The 25,016-nt window shown below is 44.1% G+C and overlaps 1 protein-coding gene across 6 annotated transcripts in view; it reads right to left on the bottom strand.

The window, feature by feature from the left end:
* Window positions 1-3,252: 3,252 nt before the first annotated feature.
* CNTN4 (contactin 4) overlaps window positions 3,253-25,016 on the bottom strand; it is a 770,042-nt gene continuing 748,278 nt past the window's right edge. For all 6 annotated transcript variants that reach the window (XM_029601492.1, XM_029601493.1, XM_029601494.1 and 3 more), the window contains 2 exons: window positions 14,125-14,290; window positions 3,253-12,447 (listed from right to left, as the gene is read on the bottom strand). In XM_029601492.1, coding sequence (XP_029457352.1) covers window positions 12,347-12,447; window positions 14,125-14,290 — 267 coding nt within the window. In that variant the 3' untranslated portion in view covers window positions 3,253-12,346. The remainder of the gene's footprint in view (window positions 12,448-14,124; window positions 14,291-25,016) is intronic.

The raw sequence follows: 25,016 nt of genomic DNA on the forward strand, positions 1-25,016 counted from the left end.
TTTGTGCTTGCTTTTAAAAGTTAAATTCTGTGTTTTCCTGTTCATGGCTTTCTAGAGTTTAACTATTTTCACAGTAAGTCAAGTTCCTCTTCTGTGTCTTGTCTAGAATGTAAGCTCCAGTGAGCAGACATTCTTCTCTATAGTGCTGCATGTGTTTTGTAGCACTATCCAAATGATCAATAATATTATTAGGTTGTTTGTGTACTCTGCTCACCCTGATGCAGCTTCTGATAGCATGTGATGCATGCAGAAGGGCTACAGAAGCAATCGGACCCTTATTTTCCCACAACATGCATCAGATTTATGTCAAAATTAATCACAAATTACTTCCAACAACCAAAGATTCTATTCAAGTCTAAAACTTGAAATCTAGGATACAGAAGAAAACTGTGTGACAACAGTCTGTACAAATAACAGCATATTTATTACAATACCTCTTAAAAAAATGAGTACAGAGAGGCTACTGAAGGTCACTGGGAATGAAAGGTCATCTGTGAAGGGAAGGGACCTTCTGCTTTATTTTCCAAAGACAGACGTTACCAAGGAAGCAACTTGACAGTATTTTCCAGTTGCACCTCTGTAACATTGAAATGAACATGTATAGTTTGTAAACTCTAAAACTACAGTGAAACAGTGGCTGCAGGTTAGCGGCAGTGCAAAAAAAAAAAAGGCTAGAACTAGAAACATGTCAGCACTGGTAGAACAGACCAAGGGAACAAGCTCTGTGACAGCTACAACCACATTAAGAATGGTGCTGGAGATGATGAAAGCCAGCTACAGCGAGTCATTCTAAACATGCATACGAGGCTAGAGCCAACGCCAAAATACAACTATAGTGAGAAAATTATAGGACATTAGTGTAAGAGCCTGGCAAAAAGGCATTTAAATGTGTAGATTCACCTTCCCCACTGCCGAATGCTCCTTTCCTTAGCTACAGATAGAAAGCACGTCTACTTGTCATAGTTGGTAAGAATACACATTGCTGTTACACCGCACACCCAGGCTGGACACTGTCTGAAATGATTTGTTTGCATGTGCACATGTGCTTACCTATGGGAAGTGCGTAAAAAATTGCTGTCTTAGTTTCCAATGAGAAATGTATTTTAATTGTATTTCATGAGGGGAGGAGGAATAGCCTCTTGGTTGGAGCAAAGGGTTGAGAAGCAGGGAATCCAGATTTCAAATCCTACTTTTCCCACTGATACTCCTTGTGAGCTTGGGCAAATAAATGTCACCCGTTGCCTCAGTTCTCACCGCATCATTCATCAAAATGTGTTATGTCATTAACACCATAATGTATGCGATAAACACTGTAGCGCACATGCAAATTTTTTGGGGTGGGTAGGATCAGGGAGGAGTTTTGGGCAGGAGTTAGTTAAATTAGGGGCAATATCGCACGGTGTGATAGCATGACGCATGCTATCGCGAGCAAGAGAGAGAAAGCGCCTCTGGGGAGGGCCTCACTGAGTGCACCTATTTATATCTCTATAGGAGGGCCACCTAATAGGTCGAGGTGAGGTGTTAGTGGTGGTTTAGGGGTCAGTTTCACATATAGAGTGAATCTTCACCTTGGTGAAGATTTGAAGATATTTGGATTGAGGAAAGTCTGACAAAGATGAAATTTTATACTATGTTATCTCACCCTAGCTTGATAGTACCCTGTTATAGAGTCCATCAAGCTAGGGTGAGAGAACATAGTAGAAATGTTATGTTTTTGAGACTTTTCTCATGCTAAATGACCCCTAAACCACCACTAACACCTCACCTCGACCTATTAGATGGCCCTCCTATAGAGATATAAATACTTAACTACTATGAAGGCCTTGTAGATAGGTGTTCGTTCTCTCTCTCTCTCTCTTGTAAGTTACCACACCACATGGTAACTCAAAAATTTCCATACACTAACAATTTTTGATGAATAATGGGGTTAGATTGTGAGCACTTTGGGACAGGGCCTTATTGTAAAATTGTTAAGAGAAATTTATGGCAGGATATTAAGAGGATGATTTTCAATGGTACCAAAACTGGTTCCCTTGAAAATCGATTAAAGATGAGCACCTAAACTTTCGGTGCCTTTTTTCACTAGGTGCCTAAAATTATCCTAAAAAATGGGTTGGGACGGGATTAGGTCAGGGGAAAGAAGTTAGGTGGCTAGTGCTGATTTATAGCACTAGCACTATTAGTAACTCAAAAATTAGCTGAAAAGCAGAATCTGTCACAATAATAAAAATTCAGCTATACGAAGAGGAACTCAATAAGGCATGATATCTAGCAACAGTCATATATTGCCACAGTGAGCTATATGGCTTATATGATCAAGCCCGTGGAACACTGGGCTTGTCTAATCGTAGGTTGCATAGAAGTAAAACTCCTGAACCAGGCTGTTTAGCAAGTGCAGGCACTGTGTGAAACAAGAAGAATCAACTAATGCTTGCACTTATCTTATTCCACCAGTGAAAGGAAAGTGTGTTCATTCCTGAAGTGCATCCTCCGACACGGCAGTGTTTCGGAGCATGTAACTCCTTCTTCAGGGAACTCCAGGCAGTGACATACTGATTAGATGGGTTGAGAGGCTGAATGCGGTCAGTCAATGTGCTGGTAACCGCGTGTGTTAAATCGGTGCACGATAGAAGTGCAGCCTCACAGCGATTTGTGCCACTAACTGACCAGCCTCTCAACCCATCTAATCAGTATGTCACTGCCTGGAGTTCCCTGAAGAAGGAGTTACATACTCCGAAACACTGCCGTGTCGGAGGACGCACTTCAGGAATGAACACACTTTCCTTTCACTGGTGGAATAAGATAAGTGCAAGCATTAGTTGATTCTTCTTGTTTCACACAGTGCCTGCACTTGCTAAACAGCCTGGTTCAGGAGTTTTACTTTTATGCAACCTACGATTAGACAAGCCCAGTGTTCCACGGGCTTGATCATATAAGCTATACAGCTCACTGTGGCAATATATGACTGTTGCTAGATATCACGCCTTATTGAGTTCCTCTTCGTATAGCTGAATTTTTATTATTGTGACAGATTTTTAGCACTAGCCACCTGAGTTGGTTGGACAAATCTAGATGTTGCTATTGCAAGCCTAAATTTGGCAGAGCAGGTTGTTCTTCCTGATTGGCTGATTTTGAAAGTTATGGTGGGGTTAGGAGGGCCACAAGCCCCCCCTCCCCCACTTTAGAAATGCTGTATTGGTCTGCTAGACCCCCCCATCCTCTTCTCTTCCGTAAGTTTAAAAATATTGTACTGGGGGGGGGGGGGGGGCTTGAAGCCCCCTTGGCGTCCTCCTCTCCTATTCCATGCCAAAATATGGCATGGAACCAAAGACTCTCCCACTCTCTCTCTCTCTCCCTAGAAGTCCAGATCACCGAGCTTAGCCTGGAGGACAAGGCTTACCTCCTCCCAGCAGATGTCTAATGTTGCTTTGATAGCATTGCTCCCAGCTCTGCTTAGTGATCCTTTTGGAGGCTTCTGGATAGAAGAACAGGATCTTTCAATGCTCAACATTATTTTTAATTCAAGCGGGAGACACTGGAGGCGCCTCGCAATGCAACATTTTTAAAGTTGAGGATGGGAGAGGGATCAAGGGGGGGTTATCAGCCCTATTGGGCACTTTTTCTTTGGACACATAGGAAGGAACGTAGCCACCTAAGCTTCGATTCCCAGAGGCTAAGTGCACTATTCCTAGGCTTTAGCTGCTTTTAGGATGATTTTCTAGATTGGGCTGACAATCTGCTTAATGTAGACTGTCATCTTTGTTTTGGAAAATCAGCTTCGAAGGAAGTGAAATGAATAATTAATACTCCCAGAACTGCAGTGCAAATATCATTTTGGGGGGGGGGGGGGGGGGGGGGGGTGACACATAGAGGGAGCAATAATCAAAACTGCCTGCATTGATGCAAACACTGCAGCTACTTATTCCAATAACGCAAAAGCCTGCATAGGATTTTAACTTGATTATTGCCCAAGGAAAAATTATCCACAGAGACTGCACCTGTTTTCAGTTGGAAGCAATGCCTCTAGTTTTGATTATACAAAACTATGTGCGGTGTTACAATATTCATTTCCCCAGACAGCCGCTTCACTGTGCAGCCAAAAACTTCTGCACATTCATTATTGTCCCAACAGACCAGCCCAGACACATGGGTTTTATCTCCTACCAGCAGATGAAGACAAAACAACTAGAGCTCTGCCATCCTCCTATACAAGGCTTCATGCAGCCTCAGCGCTCCAAGATACGCTGCCTCAAGCAGGTGGTAGACAGTTGATCTCATGCTGTTGTAAATGCCCAGAGAAAAGAGCTTGTTGCGGGGTTATGGTCCTAAGCGATCCCTTCCCTCCAGTTGAGCAGGGGACAAGGAAGGAGTCGATGGCCCCTGATCTATGCTTGCCATCCAGCTCTGTTGGGGGTGGGGGGTGGGGTTCAGAGGTCCCTGATCTCTGCTGGCCCTCCAGCACTGGGGGCTATGATAACCAGAAGCTCTGGTTCCCTTCTTCTCCCACCTTCTCTACTTTTTTATGGTCTGCAGCTAGAGATGGAAATTAAGAAGGTAGCCTTGCCTGGCAGGCCAACTCCTGGAGAGCCCTTCTTGCTCCAGCAACAAGTTGAAGGCAATGATTGTGGCACTGCTATGGTGATCGGTTTCTTCAGAAGGACGGGGTTTTTGGTAAGGTTGCAGTTTCTCTGGGTTGAATTCCTAACCCATCACAATCTGCTTGGACTTTGGTGGCAGATAAATCCACTGTAACCTGGGAAGAGCTGCCATCAATCTCCCAAGCTCTGGGGATACTTGAAATTGCCGAAAAATGGTGGTCGATGATGCTGCCTGGAACCCAGTCCTAGAAGGGTTACAGAGACCTGTCAGGACTTTCGGCACCTCTGGGTAATTAGTGAAATAATCTCAGTGGAGTGGGAATCCCTGGTGGCAGACCCCAAGGTAGGCAGGGCTAGGAGCAGGTTGTATCTGTTAACCAAAAAAGAGGCTCTGAAGTAGATTTCCTGGTTTCAGCAGTCACTTGCATAGCCACGAATCCGCTGGAAAGTGATAATGATAGTGCAGGAACCACAGGAAATAAAATGAATGCCCTTCAGGCAGCAGTTTGTAGTGTTACATGTCCCGCACATGTTTTACGCTGAATACACCACCTCCTGGAGAAATGTTTGGAAGATAACATTGCGGAATTTAATGATGCTGCCTGGCAAGAGGGAGGCATAGCCTTCATAACAGACCCATTCTATGATCTCATGAGAACCTCAGTGAGAATTAGGGTCATGGTGGTTTCTGCTAGGCAACTATTATGGCTCCTAGACTGGTCACTGCATAGGGAGTCTAAAACACATCTTGGAAGGTTACCCTTCCAAGAAAGCTTCTTGGGGAAGCCTTCAAGAAGTAAGTTAAAGAGCTGGAGGGAGGGGAATCAAGCACCAGAGGTTACTGGAGGATCATCCATGAGGGACCATGCATTGGGTCCTGGCAAACCTGGATTCAGAATTGAGATGCAAAATAATGTGAAATTTAAAAAAAAAAAAAAAAAAAAAAAAAAAAAAGACTCCTTGTTGCAGTGGAACTGCTGTCCTGGCAAAACCGAGCCCTTTCATGGGTACAACAGAGAATCCTGAGAAGGGGGTGAGAGGCATTATGCTTGTCTGAAACACACAATGAAGGTCAAGGGGTCCACTCCCCTAGTGTTTAAATAGGCGGTCGGCGCACCAGTTTTTTTTTTTTTTTTTTTACAGGGAGTGGGCTCAAGTCACAGCAGACCTGTGGGGTCTTAAGTGTGGTAAGACACAGCCACTCACCTGAGTTTTCCTATTGCATTGTGGACATCTTCATAGTGCCTCCAAGTCATTTCCCTCCAAAGCAGTTGGCAGTAGGTTTTTCACCTTAGAGTGACTACTCCAGGTGGAAGCTATGGTCCAGGTCCCAAAATAAGTACAGGGGCAAGGAAGATATTCTAGCTACCTTTTCATGCTCAAGGAGAAAGGCACATTCTGGTCCATTCTGGATCTCAAACAGCTCAATGGAGCAAGCCATGTATCCTATTTCTCATGGAAGTATCTACAGTTGGTAATAGGAAGTAGGAAGAATTCCTTACATCCCTGGATCTCATGAAGGCATACCTCCACTTGCCTATTAAGGCAAACCATCAGAGGTTCTTAAGGTTCGTGTATAGGGAGGATTCTTCCATTTTTGACCCTTTACTTTCACACTAGCTATGGTCCCATGGACCTTCTCCTAGCCACAGTGCTTGATGATAGTATCCTGGTATAAAGGGGAAACTCAAGGCAGTGGAAGAGGGAAGAAGCTTCAATGTCAGTTCAGAATATTCTTCATGATGCCAGTGCCTACATCCTGGGATTATTTACAGGTTTAGTTTATTTTATGAATTTGTTATACTGCTAGCTTCTGAGATCACTGGGGGCAAATTTGTATGGGGCCTTGGGCACATATGCACAAGTGGCCCCTTTGGTGATCCCTCCTATTTCATTGGAAGCCATGATCTCAAGATCATGATGTGAGACTACTGTTTCAAAGGGAGACCAGACTGAGCCTAGTCTGGTGATCCTACACCAAAAGGGCATAAAGAGATGCCAAAGTTCTTAATTTTTTTTCAGTCAGAGAAAGGAGTGGTATCTCTGTTCCATGTGAGTCAGATGGTCTCACTACCAGCCCATGGATTTCCCTGGAGACTTTTATTTTCTGGGTGGGTGTAGGACTTGCCTACAGTACTAAGTCATGAATCCCTTTAGAAGATCTGATCCTATAGTTGCTGTTTGCTGAATGGATGGAAAGAGAGGCTGCACCTAAGTGACCATAGTCTGCTGGATTTAGGAGACAATAAGATCAGCCTATATCTTGAGGGGGCATTAGGGCCCTGGAAGAGCTGCCAGCTCTTTTGACAAGGGTATAAATGATTTCAGAGGCCAAGTGTCATCTGATCTTTCCAATGGTGATCATCTAGGTGGACACCTGGTCTTCTTTGCTTTCCTTTTTTAAGTGTTACTGCTTAGATCTACAAGCCAAAGGGGGTTTCCACCTTTGGGATGGTTGTCCTAAGAGCAGGCTTAGTCAGGTCCCACCTGAATTAGAGTTGCTTGATATATCCCATGGATCTGGAATGGACTGGCCTGGAGGGATGATAAAGAAGAAAACAAATTTGGTCTTATCTGCTAATTGTTCCAGAGCAGTCCAGGAATCAAATCTGTTTAAGCTTGGCTGCCTGCTAACAAGGCGTCTCAGCTATTGCATTTAATTTTCTTGGTTATACCGCTTGAGTTAAAGTTGTGTCCTGGTGGACTCTGGTCATTTACTGCTATGATACTCCCTGCTGGTGAAGGGGGGAGCAAGGAGAGGTAAAGTTGCTTTGATGCAGGAATACTGGAGAGCTGAGGCTGCACAGGACCCTATAGAGGGTAATGACAATTTTAGTTCTCCTCTAACTCCATTTGCTGGTCGGGGACAAAACCTATGCATCTGAACTAGTCTGGTAGGATTCAAGGAAAGAAAATTAGCAGGTAAGATCACATTTTTCCTATTTTTACCTGCAGATAGGTTGGACAATAATAAAAGCCCAAGTTCCATGGGTAAAATGTTTTAGCTCTGGAAAGGACTTTCAATACTGCCCTTACTGTGACCAAAACACAAATATAGCAAATCATGTATAGCAAGAACATGTAGAACAAGGTGGTTCTAACACAGTTCTAGAAGTGTCAGTGTCATGTGTATCTCTGTCTTATCACAGTTTAAAAGTGCAGGTATTGGAAGCATTGTTGGCCCCTAAAATGAATATTATTCCTGTTATTCTTATTTTTATAATTTTTTTTTAGGGGATTAGTGTTTTTAAAGGATTTGATAGCTAATTGACAGCAAATTGTGACCCCTATGGTCAATGCACTCATTCATGAAAAGCATAAATAAGGCAGGAGGAGCTGAAGAATGACCTTGAGGAGGAAGACTTAAAATAGGAATAAAACCAGAAGCTGAAGCAGCAGAACCAAAATGCAGATAACTTATTTTAAGCAATCTACCTTCAGCACGATTCTAGTAAATTCTAGATGATTGTTAATTATCTGTTGTGCACCATTAGTCTGATGCAGCTGTAGCAAAAGAACAACCTTTGGACAAAGTGAATCTTTGTAAGGTTCTAGGTTTTATTACGTTTTAATTCTAGCACAGATCTATGTTTTAGGAATCTCTCTATAACAGCTTAGCCTAATGAAAGTCTAGATTAAGTATACTGTATATGTATTCTAAATTTACAGTTCTGATGAAGTTCAGACCATGCTAGGATGCTTGTAACTTGCTTTAACTCAGTGTTTCTATTTCTCATTTATTTTAGCTAATTACAAGTTTAGATTCATTTTGTCTTTGCCAATTTTATCTCAGGTCTATGCTGCTCTGACATATTTCTAGCATGATCTCAACTAGATCTAGTATCAAGACAAATGTGGCTCATTTCTACCTGAACTCAAGCTTGTACTGTATGAGATTAGTTTCGATCAGGCTCTGCCTATGTTCTAAATCCGTTCTAGCATGGCACTCATTGTGGTAGTTTGAGCTTATATATTTCATATAGTCCCCATTCATTTGGTAATGTTTTAGTTGGGTCTAGCTGTAAGTCATAGCTTTAGACTCTTGAAACAAACTTCTCTGTGCTCTTCCAGTCTGCCTTGCATGCCAGTAAGGTTGAAGCCCTACCACTGCATGTGTGATGGCTTTGGGTTTTGCATCTAGCAGTGCAGATCCTGATATTAGCTTGGTCTAACAGTTCTAGAACTGCTGTGCTTAACATCTTATAACTATTTGCTAGTTGTTTTCTAGCATGCAGACACATATACACAAACAGATTTTAGTCTTACAATGTCACATTTGCAGAGGTGCTTTAAAATCTTCTATTTGTATGAAACCTTTATCTAGAAACTAGTCTTTTTACCTGCAGCACCCGAAAGCTAAAAGTACTTCCACCATTACTGCAGAATGATAACACCAGTCTTCCAGCAACACTGATGTCTGTATAAGCATCGTTTCAATCATGTTCCAAGCAAAAGACATATTGCATTCACAAACAAATTAGCTTGAAGCTAAAGTGAGAATCACTTACACAAGCTACAAGCAAACTGAAATGATCTGATTTTATTTTGCTGCCTTTTGGCCCTGGAGTTGGCTTGTGCCTCCAGCGGCACCCTGTGACACTTTCGTGAGCTTTGTACAGCTGTGGGGAGGGGCGCAAACAATTATTTCAGAAACTACTGTAGAAAAGACAATTATTGAGGTTAGGACAGCTGCAGCCACTGTAGTCAGCAAATGGTTTTCCTGCTCTTGTCCCACAACTCTGGAAGCACCGTCTATGTGTATTTTTGTTGTAAAGATTAGCACAGCACTGCTGGCAGAAGCATCCCCTCCTAAGCGTGCCACAGGCAAATATTCAAAGAATAAAGTCCTGCTTAAAAGTAAGAATCATCATGAATGTGATACCTAGACAAACATAACACACATGCCCGAACCAGCACAGGACAAAACAAGAATCAAATGACTTTCAGGCATGGTTTAACATATTAGTGGAGGTTAAGCAGGAAGGAGCATTTGCATCCCTAGAGCTCCCCAAACTTCTACAAGCTTTGACGTGGTCTTGAGATGTCCATGCTGGAATCCCCCACAAGCACCTTTTAAATAAGCCTCTGTCATGGGTCACCTGTAATACCATCGCTTCCTGTCCCACAAAATAGCCGTGGCTTTGAATTCTCTTTGGGGACTGAATGTCTAGGAGCTGTTTCCTGGTGCTCAGACACGAGCCAGCACTGGCTCTTTCCCCTCACAGGACACGTGTGGCATTCTGGCCCAGTTGGGCATTCTTGTTCGGTGGCAATAAAACAATACTTATGCAATCGTCTTTCTTTTCAGGCCCAGATCACCTACATTTGGAACTACAAGTTGTTAGGGTAGTGATATTCAGTCCCTCTCTTTGCTTGGGTGAATGAGACCTAGCTATAAATGGAGAGTATTTCTTTGTCCAGGGCTGGCAGTGTCATTGCCATCCTATCATGCAGTGTTAAGATTATTGGCAGTGTGTTTTTAATGCATAGATAAAATAATCATAAAACAGAGATTCCTCTTAGAAACTGTTCCTAGCTTCTTGGAAAAGTGCTGACCTTGTATGCATAGCATTGCCAAATAGAGCTGAACATTATTTACAAGACCAGAACAAAGTATTTAAAATGTAAATAAAAAAATAAGCCATCTTTCCATAGATTGCCTCTTGCTCCTTACTTCAGTTGCTCTTCGGGAGCTGCATGCCCTCTAGTGGCAGGACAGAAAAGCTGCTGCTGCTGCTGGAATTTTTGTGCTTTTCAAATGTGTCTGTGTCTGCAGCCACTGCATGAACCTCTGACTCTATTCCCGGATTAGGCAGGTCTGGTTTTCAGGATGTTCGCAATGAATATGCATGAGATATAATTGCATACAATGAAGGCAGGGCATACAAATATACCTTGTGCATCTTCTTTGTGGATATCTCGAAAACCAGACCTGTTTGTGGCACTCGCAGCCTGGAGTTGCCGAGCTCTGCTCTGTTCTGTGCACCTCCAGAGTAACTTGGGTTACCATAAGTTCCATCTCTCGTCACCGTGTGGGTGATGTGATGTGAAGGGTGGGGAGTAGTATTGTGACTATTTTACTGTCAGGTCTTAGTGATCAAGCGTGCAGTAAATTAATGGATCTCTCGGAATCTGATGGGGCCACAACTGTTTCTGCTGTGACCCCCTGGAACTGAAGTGAGATCACCAGCTCATTTCACATTGGTCTCTGGTTTTAAATTGGTAACTTAGAGGGGAAGGGCTCTTTAATACCAGAAAGATACCCTTGAAGCATCCGGTCCCCCTTCTGTTAGGTGAGGTATGAGAGTGTGGGTGAGGTCTATAAAGTTCAATTTGACTGTATGGATGTCCTGGTCCTTAAATACTCACATCTTCTATGCTTGATTAAAAGCATTCTTGTCTGTATACCCAACATGTAAATTAGGGTCTGTAGCATTCAGTTATGTATAATGATTAATAGACTTGGGGGGAAAAAAACCACCAAGGAGAGACTGATTACACTGTACACATTATTGGACCTTCCACACATCTGAAAGATTATTTTTTTTTAAATCTCAGTAGTAACAAACAAACAAGGGTGTATCATCTCAGGACAAGGGGAAGGACGATATCACCAGTTTCAGAGGGACGGATTCTTGACTGCAAGAGTGGGAAAATTATGGGGCATTTTGCTAACCATCATGGTTGCAACACTGAGTTCTAAAGAAAACTGGACCAGTCTTCGGAGGAAAAGCGATCAATGAACATGGAGTAAACTGGGAAGCATATGTGCTAATTGTGTAGTTGCTGATCTATATATGCAGAGTATATTTTCACCTTCCTCTGGCTTACTACAAAGAAAGCTGTTATGGAAGCAGATGGTTAGACCGGATGGACATCCAGTCATCTTTCAGTCTGATGGCAGTAAAAGATCATGCAGCCTATCTAGTTTGCTCATCCACAGCTCTGTAACCCAGTAAGCAATTTCCTAAAGCTGATATGTGGCTAACCTGTTTGCTGCTTTTTTTTATGTGGTACCAATTTTAAAACTACGATTCACAAAGCCAGCACCCACATCTAGATCTGACTGAAAATTCATGTGCAAAATACTGGCCCATAAATATCAAGGAAACAGAATATGTCCTGCATGTGTGCACCTTTCTCAAGAGCCCAGGGATGGTGCATAGAACAGAATGCAGCACTTTCAAACGCAAGTCATTTAATCCTTCAGCCAGAAGAGCTGGCACTGAAATGGAGGATTCTTGTGCGTCCCAGCAGCTTCCTACCAGTATAACCCTTATGAAATCACAAAGTCCATCTCACACACTGAGCTCATTCAGAACCAGAATCCCAAACTATAGATGTATGTATATACCCACACACTTCTTATGACGGTGGTTGCCGGGAGTATTTTACAGCAGAGGAAAAAATGTGTTCTCTATATCATGTTAACTTTTAAAAAATTCTATAAAACACTAAATATATAATAAAAAATATGCATATAAGGACATATGTAAACTGCTTTGGTAACATCATATTACAGATGTTTTCAGTGCAATGCAGAGTTTCCGAGGGAAACATCAGACAAAGCTATATTTACTTTGAGGAAGTTCTGTATAATGCCATTCCTAAAGAAGCATAAAACATTGTATTTTTTTTTCCAGTAATAAGAAGTACTTCAACAACATCACTTAGTACCGGGTGTCTTCAAAACAACTAGCTAGACGTTGCTTAGATTATAAATAAAAAGTCTTTAAAAATAATTTGTGTCATAAACTCGATCTTGCTGTGAGAGAGATCATTATTGTGCTGATGGCTGACAAGGTGCAGGCGTTGGAGGTGGAGGCACCGGATCCTCGGGCATACGCATCTGCAAGACAGAAGACAGGATGAGATGGAGTAGGAGGGGTATTGGGGGGGGGGGGGGGGAAAGGATCTTCTGCTGCTCTTTTATCCCAGCCTGGAAGTATCCACTGCGGCTCATGCCTGTCCCCAGGGAATACCTTCTCTACTTCTGTCCCAGTGTAGGAGGTGTCCAATCAGTGCAATTTGTTGTATGAAATTTAGCAGATCTTACACAGATTAATGGCATTGGGGTTGCAGGAAGCCATTACATATTAGATGATCAGTTGGTCCATATATTCCACCCCGTTATTCCTGTCCACACTACTAAGGATATATCCCAGCTGTCAGCTGTAGAAGCTTGAGTGCATGTAAGCTATCATCAGTTTTTGTTATCTTCCTCTTTTAGGCTCTCCACTGTCCTGGGTTGATGAACATACAAATTCCCAGTCTTAATTCAAGTCCTATTCCCCCTATGTCTTACCACCAAGTTTGTATTAATCTAAACAGATACCAAAACTAATGAGGCTGCTGCCTGAACATCTGGCTTCATGGGTGCCCATGGCTTGTAGTATCCAGCCACCACAGTCCTCCCTTCTGGGAGTTGTAGCCGGCGGGTAGCAACTCAGCTATCCCATACCCCATAGCATCACTAGGTTGTGCTTCCTCCTGCCTGATTAACGGAGTCCTGGAGCAGCAGGTGCAGGAGGACAGCACAGCCGATGTCAAAACAAAAAAAGTTAATAATTTTACAAGGCGAAATACACAGACAGCAGATGCCACAGCTTCTTCTGACTCTGAGACAAGGACTAAAATGAATAACATTTTCTCTTATTTTATAATCCTGCTGGCAGCTTGCCGATCTGTGGGTAGGCTGCTGAGAGGACAGTTCAGACCAGGGAATTTCTTCAGATGACTGCTCAGTTACCCCGGGGGGTATTTTCAGATGACAAAGTATGTGTTCCTTTCTCTCCCCAATTAACACTGTCCCACCTTTCCCCATAGGTAAAAGGACACACACTGTGAAACAGCACATATCCTTCTGCCCAAACTGGAGGAAAGCAATTTTTAAAAAAGTTTTTTTTTTTTGTAGGGAACCATGAGATTTGCTGTGTAAAAAAAACCTTTGAAAATGATCCTCTGTAAGGGCATTGGGAAAAAAGTCCACAGGTAACTTATTTTCACGGCCTTTATTCCAAGCTTCAAAGTGAGCAAAGGTCTGAGTGTACTGTCAGATCTAAAACTGGCATGGGCACAAGTGCCCAGGAACTTGCATTTGCTTTTTGTACTCTTGGATGGAAAAATAACATGCAGAAATTTGAAAATGCAATCTGTGCACGTTACTTTCCTTACTAACCTAAAGAGATCCCCAGGCACACCACACGGACTTTAGTGACATGGAGGAATGCCAGTTTATACAGATAAAATGCTTTTGATTTGCGTGAACGGCTTGGAACATTGTCCTCCCACTGTGTAAGCAGTGAATTCTCTAGGGTTAAACTTCGGCATTGAACTTTTATTTCCTTCTGTTTATTAAAAAGCGACAAGCTCTATATACCTGCACCCACCCCCGAGCCCTCCTGTTATGGTGGTGATAGGCTCTATATCCCCGAGTCCTCCAGTGGTAGAGGTAAGAAGCTTTGTTCTATTTTACCCGTCCCTCCTCCTCCTGTGTTTCTCATGCTCGGAGTCTGAGAAGGCTTACTTGATATTCTTGGGATTCGAACTTGCTCGCTGCTGCTTCCATCTCCCCCGTCACTGATGGGCTTTATCTCAATGATACAGTCTTCATCATAGGGCAAGGACAACTCCACGGAGGTCTGGTTGGTCTCGATTACTGATGTGCTGCTCTGTCTGTTCCTGTACAGAACCTGCAGAAGAACGCCCAGAGGCCTATGAGAGCAGAACAGCATCTTACGCTTTTATGTTCCTACTGCTTGTGGCCCCAGTGTACCCGAAGTTTCAATGACACTTTTCGCTGACTGCTTCTCGATGTAAACCATGCGTGTCCCCCTTCTGTGTACGTGTCTGCGTGCGGGTGCTTGTTTGTAAGTGTCTTCCTGCTGGTAGGCTGGTCGCTCCAATCACTTGCTTTTTCCAGCTTCCTGCCCGGAAGAGAAACCTGTGGAGCTGTGGCAGAGCCCATCCTGCCATGGCCCTATAAGAGGTCCTGCATGGCCGCGGCAGAGTTCATCCTGCTGCGGCTCGAATAGAAGCCTGTGCCCATCATTCTGCAGCCAGAAGAGAGGCCTGCTTAGCTTTAGCCGAGGCTCTCCCCTCCCCCCCCCCCCCTTCCAGCATTGAGGTGCAGCACTACCATCACTCAGTGGACAAAGGGAAGGCCAGAAGAAAGGGGGAGTTCTGAAAACTATATGTGTGTATGCTTGTGTGTATGAGAGAGAGAGACTGCATGTGTGTATGAGAGAGAGAAAGCCTGGGTGTATGTATGAGAAAGAGAATGCATGTGTGTGTATATGAGAGAGCCTGCATGTGTATGAAAGTGCGACAGAGCCCGTGTATGTGTGAGATACTGCATATGTATGATAGATTGAGATTGCCTGAGATATGATAGCCTGAGACTGTGTGTGTGGGAGCGTGAAAGAGCCTGTGTATGTGACAGCGTATATGTGAGTGAGAGCCTGTGTGTATGACAGCATGTATTTGTTGGGGAGAGAGATAGAGAGGTATAAAGATTGTGAGGCCCCCTCTCCAATCCACAACAATCTGTGGGTGACTGGAAATCAAAAGATCCCAGGTATGGAGAGCTGGAAATTTTTAATCCTATTAATTTAAATTCTTGGGTGTTATTTCATGTGTCTGTTTGAAATATTTGATGTTTGTGAAATATTACAAAAAACTTGTTATTTTAATTACTGGATGTTCGATGGCTGTTGCCTGCTTCACATATTCTTTTTTTTTTTATTATGGTTTTGATTATGAATGATGTTTTATATATCTTGATTTTACTGCTTAATGTTTTATGAGGAATGATGTTTCTGTTTTTCCTTTTTGCAATGCATAATAGTCAGGCTTACTGTGTTTTCCAGAGCACGTGTGTGAGCAAGAGTGAGTGTGCCAGTGAACATGTATGTGAGAGAGAATGGAAACGCAAATGAGCATTTGTGTGAGCAAGAGGACTATTTAAAACAGTGAGCATGTGTGTGAGCCAGTCAGCATTTATGAGAAAGAAAATATAAGGGAGTTTGTGTGACAATGAGCATATATGTTAGGAAGTGTGTATATATAAGAGAGAAGGTGACTGGAATTTAGAGTTCCCAGGTATAAAGAGCAAGGGATTTGTTTTTAGCCTTAGTTTTAATTATTGGGTATTATTTGATGCATCTCCTGTTTTTAAATATTTTATTGATTGGAAAATTAAAACAAAAAAACAATGTATATATTTTTAATTATTCAATGTTCTATTCACCATCTGCTTTTAAATATTTATTCTTTTTAGGAGTATGGTTTTAATATTATGATTGATGGTTTATATATCATGATTTTATTGTTTGATGATTAATGAGGAATGGTGGTTTCTGTTTTTCCATCATTGCATTGCATATGGAGTCTGTCCTGTTATGGTTTCCAATTCAGTTTTTGTTTGTATGTTTCTAGTTAAACTTTATTGTTTCTTTATTCTGTATTTGGTGAGGGTCTGTGTATTCTGCATGTGTGACTGAGGTGAGGTATTCTGCTAGCGTGTAGTTTCTTTGTAGGGATCTGTTACAGCTTGGCTTGTTCTGTTATCAGGTGTATTGGTGTTTTAGGGCCTGCTGTAATAGGACAGGTAGGCAGTGCAGAGCCTGGGGAACTATGACAGCAGCAGGCTCTGTAGCACTCAGTCAATGGGAATGCACCGGAATGGTGGTGGGGAATATGGAGAAGTGGAGGCAAGCTACAGTCACAAAAAAGGATGGGGTGAGCCAAGAGGAAGTTCCTATGCAGTGTTGGGGAGGCTACTGTAGGCTGGGCTTTCCTCCTGAAAGGGTCAACTGGCTGTGGAAACAGTGATTCTCCTGGAGTGAGGGTGGGAATGGGAAAGGGAGAGGGCGAATGCAGCTGCAGGCTGGGGAAAGGATGGCATCAAGCAGAAACTTTTTAGATAATCATTTGGCAGTCAGGGGCGGTTCTATCATGAGGCAGGATGAGGCGGTTGCTTCAGGCGGCAGAATTTTGAAGCGACAAAAAGTGCCCCTCCAAAACACCTCTACTGCAGCCGCCCCCTCACCCTGCCTCCAGAGCCAAACATCGGATCAGGCAGGGATAAACCAAACCCCTGCCAGAGCTGCTCAGTAGCCACACACGTCCCTAACCCTGGGCAGCAAGAGTCGCATTTACCCCAACGTCATCTCCTGCTGCCGGGGGGGGTGGGGGGTGGGAGTCTCGCAGCTTTTACCGTGAAACTGGCTCCCGGCAGCAGGAGGGGACGTTGGGATAAACGCGACTCCTGCTGAGGCCACTCAGGCCAACGGGGGTCAGGGCTGGTGGCACCGAAGAAGGGAGCCGCAGGCTGCTGCTGGAACTCAGGCCTGCGGGGCTGAAGAAGAAAGAATAAGGCTGTCGCCAAAAAAGGGAGCCGAGGGCTGCCGGCGGAGTTGAAGGGAGCCACAGGCCAATGCCGGAGCTCAGGCCAGTGGCGCTGAAGAAGAGTGAATCAGGCCGTCGCAGGAACCGATGAAGAGAGCCGCAGGCCACTGTAGGAGCTTAGGCTGGTGGGGCCAAAGCAAAAGGAGGGGCTTCTGTGTGTGTGTGTGACAGAGAAGGAGGGTGTCTCTGTCTGTGGGTATGAGTGTGTGTGAGAGAAGGAGGATGTTTCTGTCCGTGGATATACATGGGTGTGAGAAAAGGAGGGTGCTTCTGTCTGTGTGTATGTGTGTGTGTGAGAGAAGGAGGGTGTGTGTGTGTGTGTGTGTGTGAGGGAGGGAGGGAGAACACTTATACACCTACCTCTCTCCTGCTAATTAACGACAATGTAGGGAGACTTTAAGATGACTGGAAATCAAACGTTTCCAGGTATGGAAAGCACAGTATTTTTTAAATCCTGGTTAGTTTTAATTATTGGATGTGATGTTTCTGCTGTTTTGAAATATTTTATTAGTGTTGGGTAATATTTTAAACATTTTTATGCATGTTTTTAATTGGCTGAATTTATGAGCAGATTTGACATTATTTTTATTGGTTTGTTTAAAGTTTTATATTTCTTGATTGTGTTTGTATTGCTTACAGAGTTTGGCGTGACATACGGCACGCGCGCTCCGATTGATGTACCAGCAAGGACGCGAACCTCGGGGGTGTCCCCCTGAATTGACGTCATCCGCTTCCGATATAGGAGGTCTTAGTATTTGCTGACGTATCGAGTTAGCAAGGACACGGACTCGCTTCGGCTGTCTAAGCTATTCTGCCTCCTCGGACTTACCAGGGCTACCCACTACTCCTCGGGGGCCTTGCTCTCTTTTCTTTATTTCAGATTGCCGATAGGAACCGGTACTCACTCCTTGAGGGCCCATGTTCCTGAACACTCTGAAGATTCTCTACTGCCTGGATGCTATCGCAGATACAGACATTTGTAAGTTGCCATCGCTCTCTCAGAGCATTCCCTGGAATCAGGTACTCGCTCCTTGAGGGCCTAACCCTTTCCAGCTACTGAGCTTCCTCAAGACCTTATGTGAGTTCTGTCATCTACTTCTGGCTATGAACACAGCATACCCTGCTACTCACTATCTATAGTTTCTCTACAGCTCAGCAACCCTGGGATCACTGTTCCAGTTCCTGAGGGACTTCAGCCCTGCCGGGCATATCAGCTCACTACTGCCACCTCTGGTGGTTCTACTAACCTGTCTAATAAAAGAACTATCTGTGTCTGTCTCCATACCCAAGCCTAGCCGGTGGTCCCTCTCAGGATATCCTCCTGGGGGTGTTGTCATCTGCCATCGGCTCAAGGATCCACCTATCTACATTCCTCTACAGCTGGGTGCCCTCTCCAAGCACTCCGCTGGTACTACTGGTGCTACTCCTTCCTTATCAGGAGTCTTCAGCAACAGATTGCTACTCCACAGTCTATACCTTAACAGTTTGTTAACTACTCCCTCTACAGGAGCTACGCATGTCAGATTGTTACTCCTCCTACCATGGGAGCCGATTCCTAACAGATTGCTACTCCCAGCTCTAACACAGAGCTTTCACAACAAGATTACTAACTCCTCCCTCTTGAGGAGCAGAACCATAACAGATTGCTAACTCCTCCCTTCTTGAGGAGTAAAGCAGAACAATAAGCAAAGAAGTGTTTTTGATTTAGCTCATATTCTGTTAACAAATCTTGAAAGGATCATACACACACAGCCTCATCTAAAAACTGCAAAATAATCTTCAATCCCTTAATGGCCCAGATGGTAAAAATGTGACTGAGACCCAGGTAAAAAATTTTATTCCCCTTAATGGGTAAAAATTGAGAAACGGAACCATTTAATTTCAGCAAGGAACAGAGATATTTCCAAGTTTAAATCAATGGCATTACTAACAGACTTGTTTTAAAATGAACAGGCAGAGCTGCCAAAGAAGAATGCAAAACATATCCAGGATCAAGCTGAGAAAGAACAGGTTTCTCTAGCGCAATGGGGGTACAGAAAAATGAACCCTTCAACCAATCAGCAACATGGCACAAGTTACACACAATGTTACGTCATCTCAGATCAGCCAATCCAATTCCCCCCATCCCATTTACCTAGTAACTTGGTCAATGCTATTCTCAGTTTTGCATTCTTCCACAAGTAATGTCGAATAAGCTTCTCCAATTGGCCCAAGTCTTTCCTCAACAAATATTTATGTATTTATGTATTTATTTAGAAGCTTTTCTATACCAATATTAGTGGGTACATCATATCGGTTTACATTCAAACTGCAGGTAGAAATTACATTAAACAGGGAAGGGGGTAGGGATAAAGGGTGACTAAAAAAAAACTAGAGAAGTAACTAAAAGGAAGGCGAGAGAAAAATCTGTAGAGAAAATAACATGATAACATCTTAAGACATCGTAACATGACATGAGTGTTAGTAGTTTAGAGGCAAAATCTGAGGGGGTGAGTTTAAGGAGTAGGGATCTAATCTGGGTATGCCTGTTTGAAGAGCCAGGTCTTTAATTTTTTCTTGAATTTGATGGTACAGGGCTCGAGGCAGAGATTCGTAGGTAGAGAGTTCCAGCGGGCGGGTCCTGTGATGGACAGGGCTGGATCCCTTATGGATGAGAGGTGTGCCTTTTTGAGGGAAGGGATATGGAGCGTGCCATTGTGGCTAGATTGAGTGGGATGGCTGGATTGTATGACGTGGAATGGCTCATCAAGCCAGTTAGAGTTGTGTAGGTAGATGGATTTATGAATAATGGTAAGTGTTTTGTAGAGGATGCGTGAGGGGATAGGAAGTCAATGAAGGTCTTTGAGAATGGGGGTGATATGGTCGGATTTACGGGCATATGAGATGGTTCTAGCTACAGCATTCTGCAGCATTTGGAGCGGTTTTATGGTGGAATAGGGGAGGCCGAGAAAAAGGGAATTGCAGTAGTCCAATTTGGATGAGAGGGTCCTCTGAATGACAAGGGAGTTTAGATTAGCATTAGCAATGGTGAGGATGATAGGTATGGGAAGTGAGGTGACGGGGAATCTTGCTATTTTATTGTGGAAGAAGTGGGCAAGTTCTTCACATTTACTGGTAGTAAATGTCTAGATCGCTAGACATTTACTGTCTAGCGATCTAAAGATGGTGAAGCAATGTGACAAGGTAATAGCTAAAGCCAAAAGAATGCTGGGCTGCATAGAGAGAGGAATATCTAGTAAGAAAAAGGAAGTGATAATCCCCTTGTACAGGTCCTTGGTGAGGCCTCACCTGGAGTACTGTGTTCAGTTCTGGAGACCATATCTCAAAAGGGACAGAGACAGGTTGGAGGCAGTCTAGAGAAAGGCGACCAAAATGGTGGGAGGTCTCCATCAAATGACTTATGAGGAGAGGTTGAAAGACCTAAATATGTATACCCTGGAGGAGAGGAGGTGCAGGGGAGACATGATACAGACCTTAAGATACTTGAAAGATTTTAATGATGCATGATCAACAACAAACCTTTTCCAATGGAAAGAATCCAATAGAACTAGGGGTCATGAAATGAAATTCTGGGGAGGATGACTCAGAATCAATGTCAGGAAATATTTCTTCATGGAGAGGGTGGTGGACGCCTGGAATGCCTTACCAGAGGAGGTGGTGAAGGAAAAAACTGTGCAAGATTTCTAAAGGGCATGGGATAAATACTGTGGATCCCTAAAAGCAAGAGGGAGGAGAATGAAGTAAGAGGCTTGGGGGTAACTTGCTGGTGTGGCAGATACTACCCTTAACCAATAAGCCTTCATACTGTTGATGCAACTCCATCATTGCTCACTGCTTCAATGGCAGGGGGAAATGAGGAATTGGATTCAGTCAACAACCAACAAGGACACTGAACTGTACAGTCTAGGAAAACAAATAAGCATGGGGTTAACTTGCTTGATGCAGCAGTTACTACCCTTAACTAAAAAGCCTGATACTACACTTTTGATGCAATTCCAACATTGTTCTCTGCTTCAACTGCAGGGGCGGGGGGGGGGGGGGAGTTAAGGAAACCAAACTGAAACAGTAACCAACAAGACCATGGAGGTAACTTGCTTAATGTGGTGGTTACCACCCTTAACCAAAAAGCCTGAAACTATGCTTCTGATGCAACTCTAACATTGCTCTCTGCTTCAATGGTGTGGGGAGGGGGGGGGGAGGAAATTGGACTCAATCAGTAACCAACAAGAGCCCTGACCTTGGCGGACTGAGTAACTGATAAGTATGGGAAACTGATAACTATTGGAGCTTGCTGGGCAGACTGAATGGGCCATAGGGTCCTTTTCTGCCGTCACTTTCTATGTTTCTATTAGTTTTAAGACGGCTGGCTTCCAGGAAATCTTACAATTATAAATGGGAAAGATTTTCCATTTGGTTCACAAAAAGTCAAACAGGGGGGGCGCTAGCACCGCGGAGTGGAATGGTCGCATAAACCTGAGCTCCTCACTTCCCCGGGCTAAAAACGGCAAAAACTCCAGCAAATTCTGCAGCTATTTGCACACGGGCTCCCTTATTGGAAAGCTTATCAGAGGGAGATGGCACAAAAGAAGAAAAGTGTGGATTTTCGTCAATACTCCTATTCTAAAACCGAGACGAGAGAAATTGGGCCTATGGAGGCAGAGGCTCCTGCCAGCCTGGTCGAGCATGAGGGGGACGGAGACGCTGACTCTGGCTCCGGAGAGCTGGGCTTGAGCGATACACCGACCAGAGATGAATTTCGTCAATGGTTCGCTGACTTAAGAAAAGATATGAAAGCCAATAAAAAGGAACTATTGGATCGGATGGCGGACTTAAAAGAAGAAATCTCAGATATTGGTCGGCGGGTAGACGATCTAGATGGCAGGATGGATGCACAGGCTGAGAAAATAGAGGGACTCTACACTCAAGACCAGCAGCTCTCTCAGGAAACTTTAGAGCTGCAATATAAGTTAGAGGATCTTGAGAACCGGAGCCGCAGAAATAATCTGCGGGTCCGGGGCGTCCTGGAGTCTGCGGACTATGCGGACTGCGCGGCCACTATAAAGACTTTGGGACTGTTCTTTTTACAAAAGGATTCGACAACACCAGAGACTGTGACTTGGCCAGAAATTGAAATTGAGAGGGCGCATAGGTCCCTTGGTCCAAAGGTCGGTGACAAGCCCCGGGACATAGTGGCTTGCTTTAACAGGTTCCCGATAAAGGACAAGATCTGGCAGATAGCAAGACGGCAAAAGGAATGGGAGTGGCAAAATAATTCCATATCTGTGTTTGCAGATTTGTCTCCCATTACCCTCAAGCGCTGGGCGGAATTTAGAGACCTTACTGCTTTAATGAGAAAGGAAGAAATTCGATATCGCTGGCTCTATCCATGTGGTCTGGCCATAACCCTTAATGGGGCAACAGTAAAAGCTCAATCAGTTACAGAAGCGGCGGCCATTTTGAAAGACGCAGGCCACGAGGTGCGGGTGCTCACGGCCCTGAGGAGACAACTTACAAATGTTCCTTCTGAACCGCCCAAATGGCAGCGGGTGACGAACGGAGGGCGCCGACTGCGAAGGCAAGAACAACAGACTGCTTTCCCCATCCGCAGCAGAATGGAAGCGCTTCGCTGAAGTCGTGCGTACTATATCTGCAAATGAAAAGTGCCCGGAAACCTGTGCGGGTGCAGTAAGAATCGAAGACTCGTTACCCGGTTTTGTTTAGACAATTTATTGCAAACCTTTGACTTACACAAATTGAATTTGCCGTTCATATAGTTATTTGTGATGATGTTTGGCCTGGGGGGGAGGGGGAAGCACACTCCATGGGTGCCATTGTCCTTTTCTGCTTCGGCAGAGCAGCCTGCTTTCCAAGGCGGCGCAAAGATGGGGGGTGGGGTATGTTCTGGGTCATGGTTGTTTGCTTTGTTGCGGAGTGTCAAGGGAGGGTGCTTTTAAACCTGAGACGAATTCGGAGCCTAAACTTAGTCCGTATATGCTTATCTGATTTTGCCAGTGGGAGGTGCAGCCTGATAGTGATGGGCCTGATCTCCTGGGACAGGGTAGCGTTGGGTGGAGGGGACCGGGGTGGGTCTCCACAACCACAAGATCATGATTTCCATATGTATCCGGTCTTTAAATGTTAAAGGCTTAAATAACCCGAGGAAGCGTCAGCTTTTGAGGGAAGATGTCCAGCAATCAAGGGCAAATATAATATTCTTACAGGAGACACATCTACTTAGGAAACACGATCGCTTGCTTCCATGGTCTCTATACCCTCACTGTTATAGTGCCCCTGCCTCTCGATTGCACAAATATACTGGTGTGAGCGTCCTATTGCACAAAGATTTACAATGCCAGGTTAAAAAATTTCAGGCAGACACGGAGGGGAGATATGTGTTGGTTCAGCTAGAGCTGGGGGGGAAAATGTACAATCTTCTCAATATATATGCCCCACAAGCTTCTTATGGTCTATTTATAGAGCATATGACTAATATGATGGCTCAGCAGGAGATGGGTATTTGGATAATAGCTGGGGACTTCAATATGACTATACAGCCGCCCCTGGACAATTCTACTGGCGGAGGGATTGGGGCTAAGAAAGAGAGGAAACTTTTAAAATCCTTCATATATAAGTGGGGTCTAGTAGACATTTGGAGGACGCGAAATCCGAGTGGGAGAGATTATACATTCTATTCGAACCCTCATAAATCCTATTCCAGGATTGACTATTTTTTGGTGGATAGATCTTGCTCTAGCTCAATCACGGCTGCGACCATTGGGCAGATCACATGGTCGGATCATGCCCCAGTGGACATAACCGTGGCTGTTACCGGCTGTGAGAGTGGACAGAAGTATTGGAAACTGAATGACACGCTACTAGATGATGCCACGTTTTGTCAGTCTGTAAGGGATGAAATAGAATTCTACCGTACACATAATGAGGAGGCTTTGGGTAATCCTTCTTTGTACTGGGAATGCCTTAAAGCTGTCCTAAGGGGTAAATTCATCTCACAGGGGGCTTATCAAAAAAGGGTCAAAACCACTCAAACCCAATGTTTGCAAACAGAGATTGCCAACCTGGAAGCCACACATAAACGGAACCCTACCACAGCAGTTCTGCAACAACTCCGAAACGCCAGGTCACAATACTGTGCATTGTCATTAGCGGATGTGCCTGTCAAACTGAACTTGGCCAAACAGCAATATTTTGAGTGGGAGGATAAGGCGGGCAGACTTCTTGCACACAAGTTAAAGCATCGCATAGCTCAGTCTCAAATCACCAGCATACGGGGCGAAGACAGAACATTGTTACTGACTGCCAAAGCTATACACGAGAGGTTTCAGAGGTTTTATGGGGGGCTTTATAAGAAGGAGGATTCCATACAGGACGGGAACATAGCGGAGTTTCTAGGGCAGGTAACTCTCCCACAAGTATCTGAACAGGAACATGACAGGTTAGAGCAAGATATATCCCTGTGCGAGGTTCTTCAGGTAATTAAAGACCTCAAGGTTAACAAAGCCCCGGGCCTCGACAGGTTTACTGCCCACTTCTATAAAACGTTTGCTACCGTCATAGCCCCCATACTAAGGGAGTTATTTAACTCTTTACGGCAAGGCGGCTCCTTATACAAAGGTTCTAATGTCGCTGGAATTACAATTTTGGCTAAACCGGGTAGGGATCCTACAGAGTGCGGCTCATATCGTCCCATCTCCTTGATCAATCTTGATCTGAAAATCCTAGCCAAGGTCCTGGCTAACCGTTTAAATATGGTGCTGTCACACTTGATACATCCTGACCAGACGGGATTTATTCCGGGTAGGATGGCCGCGGACAATGTCCGAAAAATTTTGGATTTAATATGGTGGGCTAAGGAGAATCAGTTACCGGCCGTGCTCCTGTCCATAGATGCCGAAAAGGCTTTTGACATGGTACACTGGCCATATTTGTTTAAAACGATGGAGAGGATGAATTTTGGCCCTTTCTTCCTCAGATGGATTCGGGCCTTATATG

Source organism: Rhinatrema bivittatum, chromosome 4, assembly GCF_901001135.1.
Source record: "Rhinatrema bivittatum chromosome 4, aRhiBiv1.1, whole genome shotgun sequence".
Lineage (NCBI taxonomy): Eukaryota > Metazoa > Chordata > Amphibia > Gymnophiona > Rhinatrematidae > Rhinatrema > Rhinatrema bivittatum.